Here is an 8,400-nt window from a genome sequence, read left to right as displayed (position 1 = left end):
GGAAGTAGATCATGACGCAGATGACGATGATGATGAGGGCGACGGCGGCGATGATGTAAGGGGCGGGGGAAGTAGTCACCTCACCGCTGATGTGATTGGTCATCAACGCGATCAATACATTGTCTAGAACATTAGATGTCAGTTGCCAGTTAGGTGATCAGCGGGATTTTGATTAAGATCTTTGCGCTACTAAATTGCTTAGATCAGCTGTAAAACGCGATGCAGAAGGGTATCTTGCGGACGAGGAAATCGCGGATTCTGTGGCCCACCGGGAAGCGGAAGATGCACAGGTCGAGCAGGATGATGGCGACGATGATGGCAACGATGACGGCGGCGATGATGTAAGGGGCGGGGTTATGGTCACCTCACTGCTCATGTGATTGGTCATCAAGCAATCATTACTGTATAGAACATTAGATGTCAGTTGCCAGTTAGGTGATCGGTGGAACTTGGATTACGATGTTTGCGCTAACACATTGCGGATATTAGCTGTAGAACGCGATGCAGAAGGGTATCTTGCGTACGAGGAAATCGCGGATGTTGCGGCCCACCGGGAAGCGGAAGATGCACAGGTCGAGCAGGATGATGGCGACGATGATGGCGACGATGACGGCGGCGATGGCGGAGGGGGAAGGTGCTTGGTCACCTCACTGCTCATGTGACTGGTCATCAACGCGATCATTACTCTGTCTAGAACATTAGATGTCAGTTGCCAGTTACGTGATTGCGATCAGCTGCGCAGTAGATACCGCACCCTGTGGAACGGCCGGATGCGGAAGTAGACCATGACGCAGATGACGACGATGATGAGGGCGACGGGGACGATGATCATGGCAACTGTGAGATCTGAAGACTTGGAGGGATTCGTGGTGTGAGCAGTACCGGGTCCGCCGGTGGAACGTTGTACGGTGGTAGAAGAGGAGACATGGGAGGAAGTAAGGGATTGCTGTTGACCGGCGGCACGTTGTCGACGGGAAGCTTCAAAGCGTTTCTCATCACAACACTTACATGGACATTCGGCGGTGTTGCACTCTTTACATCCATTAGTATGGCATTGTTTCATTCCACGACTGCGCTCACTATAGAATTCCATACAATAAAAACACCTTGTTCTAGTACATCCTGTACAACACACGTAACAGCAATAACAGTCACTCTTCGTACAGTTTTTGTTACACTTACACTTCTCCCACGACATCTTCTCCTCCCTATCCCCTCAGCCTGCAAACATATCAATCACCTAGCAACGCACTCACCAACTGCAACACTACCACTGCCGCTCCCAGTCCCCTCAGCCTGCAAACATATCAATCACTCAAGCAGCACTCACCAACTGCGACACGTACCACTGCCGCGCCCAGTCCCCTCAACCTGCGAACATATCAATCACCCAAGCAGCACTCACCAACTGCAACACGAACACTGCCGCTACCAGTCCCCTCAGCCTGCGAACATATCAATCACTTAAGCAACGCACTCACCAACTGCAACACTACCACTGCCGCTCCCACTCCCCTCAACCTGCTAACATATCAATCACCTAGCAACGCACTCACCAACTGCAACACTACCACTGCCGCTCCCAGTCCCCTCATCAACACTCACCCTCACCCCTGTATCCCCCCAGCCCAGGCCACTGACACCCACGCTGCCCGGGATACCACGGTTGTCCTGACGCGACGCATGTGATCAGCACCAACTCTCACTCTAAATTATATACCATTGGCAACGCCATGAAAATTGCAGCGAACCCCGTGCGCTCAACTCCCACAGTGCAGCAGCACCGTGCTACGAGCCGCGGTATCGGCGCCATGCTGGCGGAGCGTGTCGGCTACGTGCCTAAATGTGATATTAACAATCGCTACATTGACGCCTATATATACTACTTAACCGGGCCAACGCGGATTACGCCACCCTGCCAGTGACTCGCAACACACGACTTAGGTCACCCGCCGCGGCCCTCACGGCCGCCTACGTTAGCGACCAATCACCCAGCCTCACGTGACACTGACTCAATGGGCAACGCGGACGCCTCTCACAGTCAACGCACAACTCAAAGCACCGGGCAATCAACGTGCTACAACACCCACCAAATTACGGTTCATCCGCCAGCTCAGCACTTTGCCTGTGTGCCAGCTTAGCACGTTGCCTGGTTGCTAGCTTACCACTTTGCCTGGTTGCTAGCTTACCACTTTGCCTGGTTGCTAGCTTACCACTTAGCCTGGTTGCCAGCTTAGCACTTTGCCCGAGTGCTAGGTCAGCACTTTGCCTGGTTGCAAGCTTAGCACTTTGCCTGGGTGCTAGCTTAGCACTTTGCCTGTGTGCTAGGTCAACACTTTGCCTGGTTGCTAGGTCACCACTTTGCCTGGGTGCCAGCTTAGCACTTTGCCTGAGTGCTAGGTTACCACTTTGCCTGAGTGCTAGGTTAACACGTTGCCTATGTGCTTGCTGAGCACTTAGCCTGGGTGCCAGCTTAGCACTTTGCCTGGGTGCTAGGTTAACACGTTGCTTTGTCTTTCACTCATCACTTAATTTCAACGCTATCCAGTTCACAGGTTACCGCTAGAGTAATTCGAGACATTAGACTACGTTTGTTTGTTAGGTGAGTAGGTGATTCGCTAAGTGAGTAGTTGTGAATGACAAATGTGAATACGATTATGGTTGTAGATACGATATCTTGGCAAGCCTTCCGACTTGCGTCGCCGCCAGCAATGACTGCGCTGTAATCTTGTGCGACGACGGTATCCTCAGGTGTGAGCGTATGTGGAGCACATCCAGTCTGCCAACCATCACGCAGATGAGGTAGAAGAGTGATAGTGACCAGAGGGCTACGGTGGTCCAGAAGAATTTACTTCTGATAGCCCAGAGGAAGTTCGGAATAGTTCGGTATACAAATTCGGCGAGAACATGTTTGTCCGCTTCTTTGTTGTTAAGTACAATCTGTAAGGAGTTGCACAAATCCTGACACGTGCGTTTCGTTTCGGGGCCATTTTCGCCACTGAGGTTAGATATACTCTGCAGTACAAAACCGTATCTTGCTAACGTAGGACGCGTGAGTGGACATAACGCTATTGATTTGCAACCATCAGTGTGCTTTTGATTGCTTAGTGCGGTTTTCGTGTCCTCAGATTTGTATGCCGACTTCACTTTACATTCATCCGGGCATACTTTACCGTGGCACCTGGTTCCTGGTTTGGTGCAATTGTTGCAACATTCTTCGTATAGTTGTTGCAACAGGTTGTAGAATGTTTCCGTGAGATAAACAATCCACGATAGGTATCTGCCTGAGTTCTTCGCTGCGAAAATATTCCATGTGTTGAACCCGAAAGGCTGCATAAAACGGCCGCAGGTCATCGTTGAATAATTATCGCAATTGAGGAGGCACAGCAAATCTCCATTGCTATGATTTTTATTGCTAGCACTGCTATAGAATATGGAATTAACATTGAGCTCACCATAATTGACGCCGAAGTACGCCTTGGCGGTTGCGTTATCCAGTGCCCCTTGTATATGCTTCCTACGTTGCTGGTCTATATCATTCCAGTTTCGCAGGTAATTGCTGAAGAATGCGAACATATCATCCAGCGTTTGCGGGGTCCTCTGTAAAAGGCATATGAAGTAGCTGCAGAGGTTTCTCAGCGGACTACTCGGTTTCCCGCAGAATTCATCAAGCGATTTCATGATATACTCACCCTTCTGGGTATGCGATGCGGCATTACCAATATCACCAAAGCCCATTGGTGTCTTACATGGAATTCCTCTGTGATTGCTCACTGAACACTGAACTCCACATCCCACCTTCGTAAAATGGTGAGGAAGGAAGCCCTGCAGTCCGTCCTCTAAGAAGGATTGCAAAGGTGATTTGACACCGCATACAGGGTGCTGGCCACACGTTTGGTCAGCCTTTTGGTTGGCATTTTGGTTAGCCTTTTGGTCAGCTATTTGGGGACAGTTTTGGTTGACACATTGCTTCTCATTACAAGTCCATGACGAACCGCCCACGTACCTGCCGTAATAGCAGTCACGCCAGCTATTGGCCTCTGAATTGCGCTGGCACTGAACCAATACGAAGTACAGTTGGTCATACAACTTATACGACATATCTACAAACATATCGAAACATTGATATTTGTTAATTGGATACCACAAACCGTCGGGGTTTGTGCGAAAGTCAACTGCGTATCGGCCCTCCTCTTGACCGTGACCCAGGATTGCGATTAACGTGTCATGGGAATACGCACAAAGGCGTTTGATATTGTCGTCTAGTGAGTGAGGCGTAATCGTTGTAGTTGCATCTAGGCTAATGTCGCTGCTCTTAATAGTGGAATAATCTTCCTCCTCGCGTCCCTTAGGTTTGGGGAAGTATTCCTTGAGCGAGAACCTAACCTTATCACGCATCGGATTATGCCAGAATCCACATAGCCAGTGAAGCATCTGTTTAACAGTGGTCGGTTGTTTTGGCTTCTCGATATAACGAATATGGCATACATCGTAGTACGTGCCAAGGTGGCCGATAAGCTGCCTAAGAGCACCGCTGTCCAACCTAGAATTATCAGATGCAAAGAGATGTTTCCGATCTTTCCCGCTTTTGACGAGAATGGCATGAATATCTCTCCCCGTCATGTCTCTCTTCAACTCACCGTTCTGCGTCTCCTCATCGTAGGAGACCCTATAACCATGGTACTGCAGCCATTTGCCGAGGACACTCTCCTTTTTATTACCGTTTACTAACTCAGTTAAACACGTCTTATTATTTATGCATTCACCACCTGTTACACAACTCCTCCTTAATTTTTCGAGTCTGTAGAATATCATCTCCAAAATCGTCAAAAACACCTTCGACAAATTTCTGCCATTATTCGTCAAATTACCTTTTGTATCAACCAATTTACTCATATCAATAACATCCTTATGCCCATCATACCTGTTCACATACCCCTTCCCCAACTCTCCCACGAATCCCAGCATCCCATCCTTCAGCGCCCTGAGCACGGGCCGTCCTGCGTCCGGCAGCGCTTGGGGGTCGAGGGTGGAGGTGAGGGGAGTTAGGGAATGGACGGAATCGATCAGATTGGACAGTAATTCATCGGATTCGTGAGTAAAATTGAAATATTTACTATGACCCGTATACATGAGATATCGGAGCAATACGTCAAACGACTCCCTGATGCCTTCGACGTGTCTGGAGTGGTCGGTAGGCTGAGGAGGCTTACTTTTGGTCATGACTTGGTACTTTAGGTACTCTAGAATTTTGTCGACGTAGTCTTGGAACTTTGCGCCGAGTTGGGAGAATTTAGTAGGGTCATGTTTAGAGGACGGGGTGAGGACAATTTTAAAATCATTGAGCAACTTGTAATCATTCATCCGCTTCATTAATCCTTTAACGCCATTACGTTTATCTTCATCGAGTATTTCCTCAATCCGTTTATGTTGTTCGTTTACAATGGAGTGCAAGGAGTTCAGCTCCAATTGCTTCCTCTTTACATATATCTCCTTAGCCTTTTTCTGAACGTTTTCGAAACCATTGGCAATTTCTCCATTCACGTCTTGGCGTAAATCATCCATGATTTTTTCAGCCCATTTAGGAGCCTCGTTAATAAATTCAAACGTCGACTTCATGCAGTCTTCCAGTTTTTTCTCAACTTCTGTGACTTGTTTGCCAACTTTCTCAATTTCTGTACTTAGAATACCAATGCTCGCGTGAAGTTTTTTTATATCCCTGTAAACGCTACTGCTCCCTGCATCTTCACCCTCTTTTCCAACACTTTTATGAAGCATTGTAACCTGATTGTAAATATTGGATATAAACTCACTAATCAGTTTCAGAACTCCAGATGCCGAATTGCCTATGCCGATGGCGCCACCACCGTAATCATACTCCTTGTCATTTTGATCATATTTTACACCGGTATGAATAGTCGTAACCATGCTCTTAATAGCGCCGGCTACATCTCTAATTTCTTCAGTTACTTGCTTTTTAATTTCATTCAGCACTTTTACAAAAACATCCGTAGAATGCGAAGATATGGCCTCAGTTACAGTGGCCATTTCTGTGAAAATTACTGTCGCGTCACCTTTGTCCATTTTAGAGGATTCTTCCAGCTTCTGAATCACTGCATTGAGTTCATCGACATCCGTGAATTTGCCCTTAAGGTCGTCGCCAACACTACCCATATCAATACCAAGTTCTTGTAATTTACTTCGAAGCTCGCCAAAATTTGGAAATTTGCTGTCAATACTTTTAAGCAATTTTATCTCCCCTATAGCGTGTTTTATGGCGTCGTCTACATCACTATTGGTTTTCGACAGAACATTCTGTCCAAATCCCTCACCTATCCCATACATAGCAATCGACAGAGGCGTCATGACATCCTCGTTCAGCTTCGTCAAGTAACCATTAACGACAGTAAAAGCATTTTCACTTTCGCCGATGTGTTTTAAAAATTTCACTCTGCCTCTAAGGCTGCCGTCTATTCCATCCACACGTTGCAGATTTTCAAAATTTCCGAGTTGCGTCGCCACTTGTTGCGTCGCCGACAACAGCGCACGTTGCGTTTTTTCAAATGACAGCTTAAACTGCTCCGAGGAATGGGAGATACTTTCCACCTTACCAACAACTTCTCGTGCATACTTCGGTAGAAGCGATTCCATGTCTCCGTACACATCCTTGAAAGCCACGTAGACTCCTGTTACAGCGTCGTACAATTCTTTGAATTGCGTATCACGAAAACCAGATAGATTTTTATGTAATTCGTTAATCTTAGCATTTAAATAATATTGTACTCTGTTGATGCTTGCTTGAAACCTCTCGCCAATTTTACCTGATACCTTCAACATTGTATTGAATGATGCCACATGGATCTCATGGAGGTCGCTGTTTGAACAATTTTCCATAAAGGTCTCCGTCGCCTGCAACACCAATGATACATTACATTTCAACTTACCGTATAAATCGGAATCGAGATTATTTAACGCTTTTCTGGATTGCCTGGCTTGGTCGATGTACTGCGCAGCGCGTTGAGTCCACCCGGCAATCTGGTCGAAAAGCTCAACATCTTTTTCCTGCTGAATTAAAAGTTTGTGTTCTTCTATCGATCTATTGATGCCATTAACAGGCTTCATAACTGCCTCAGTACGCTTATGCAACTCGGCAACATAGTCATGAAGTACACGCATCACATGGTCTATGCAAACACCAAAACCAAAAACACCATTATGCATATTATCTAAAAGTTTATTAAAGTCAAGTTCGGTTATTAAAGTGTATGTCTTAACGCTTGGATCATTTTTCACCGCACCAAGCACACCACTCAAAAATCCCATCACCCCGTCACACAGCCTGTCAAGGTCGGAGTACACAATCCCAGAGCCGTCGTAGCCTTTGGAAGATGGATTGAAGCCGAGGAAGGTTTCGAGGCCGGAACATAAATTAACAAGGATATTTTTAGGCTCATTTGGATGATTCTTGAAATTCTCATAAAATTCACAAAGCTCCTTCACTTTCTCCAATGCCTCCAACTTGGACTGCAATTTGGCTGGGTCAGCAGAGGGAGAGGGGGAAGAAGGAGAGTTATTATTAAGGTTATTAGGCTTACTAAGTTGATCATTAAGACGCTGAATTTCTGCAGTAACTAACTTATTAAGCTCACTAATTTTCTTGGTGTCACCAGCCTGGACACCAGACTTGACAGACTCAGAAAGGGTAGTAACAAGAGAAGAGTAAACATTTTTAAGCTCTTCAGTACTGTTAATTTTAGCGATAATAGCATTCTTAACGGCTTTCTTAACACTGTCACTTTGACCAACAAATCCTCCAAGTTGGCCAGCCAGGTGACCAAGGCTAATGAGCTTGGAGTCAATGTCATTCAAGGCTCTTATAGTAGCATCGTCAGTGAGAAAATGGTCACTATCAACAAGTTATTAGGATGGTTTAAAGAGGTCATAGCGTTAATAAGACAAGGTAATTCGAGGGATGTGGAGTGGGTAAAGGGGCGATGTAGAGTGGGTTAAGGAGCGATGTAGAGTGGGTTAAGGGGCGATGTAGAGTGGATAAGGGAGCGATGTAGCGTGGGTTAGGGAGCGATGTAGAGTGGGTAAAGGAGCGATGTAGAGTGGGTAAAGGGGCGATGTGGAGTGGGTAAAGGGGCGATGTAGAGTGGATAAAGGGGCGATGTGGAGTGGGTTAGGGAGCGATGTACAGTGGATTAGGGAGCGATGTTGAGTGGGTAAGGGAGCGATGTAGAGTGGATTAAGGAGCGATGTAGCATGGGTAAAGGGGCGATGTAGAGTGGATAAAGGAGCGATGTAGAGTGGGTTAAGGGGCGATGTAGAGTGGGTTAAGGGGCGATGTAGAGTGGATAAAGGGGCGATGTAGAGTGGGTAAGGGGCGATGTAGAGTGG

At 46.8% G+C, this 8,400-nt stretch overlaps 3 protein-coding genes across 3 annotated transcripts; 1 reads left to right on the top strand and 2 right to left on the bottom strand.

Moving 5' to 3' along the window:
• Positions 1–730: 730 nt before the first annotated feature.
• On the bottom strand, positions 731–1,595 carry BBBOND_0000590 (hypothetical protein, conserved; the record flags this gene model as incomplete). Its single annotated transcript, XM_012914905.1, has 6 exons — positions 731–1,070; positions 1,136–1,221; positions 1,257–1,296; positions 1,331–1,371; positions 1,422–1,445; positions 1,557–1,595. The coding sequence occupies 6 exons, from the start codon at positions 1,593–1,595 to the stop codon at positions 731–733; spliced, it is 570 nt and encodes a 189-aa protein (XP_012770359.1).
• Positions 1,596–1,733: 138 nt separating this feature from the next.
• BBBOND_0000580 (hypothetical protein, conserved) lies at positions 1,734–1,925 on the top strand (the record flags this gene model as incomplete). The annotated part of the gene is made up of 1 exon (XM_012914904.1): positions 1,734–1,925. One exon carries the CDS (start codon positions 1,734–1,736, stop codon positions 1,923–1,925), a length of 192 nt encoding a protein of 63 aa, XP_012770358.1.
• Positions 1,926–2,655: 730 nt separating this feature from the next.
• BBBOND_0000570 (hypothetical protein, conserved) lies at positions 2,656–7,323 on the bottom strand (the record flags this gene model as incomplete). The annotated part of the gene is made up of 1 exon (XM_012914903.1): positions 2,656–7,323. One exon carries the CDS (start codon positions 7,321–7,323, stop codon positions 2,656–2,658), a length of 4,668 nt encoding a protein of 1,555 aa, XP_012770357.1.
• Positions 7,324–8,400: the final 1,077 nt, after the last annotated feature.

The sequence above is a fragment of the Babesia bigemina genome, scaffold Bbigscaff_56829, assembly GCF_000981445.1.
Source record: "Babesia bigemina genome assembly Bbig001, scaffold Bbigscaff_56829".
Classification (NCBI taxonomy): Eukaryota; Apicomplexa; class Aconoidasida; order Piroplasmida; family Babesiidae; genus Babesia; species Babesia bigemina.
Note: the sequence above shows the minus strand (reverse complement) of the source record. Positions and strands in the feature narration are given on the sequence as shown.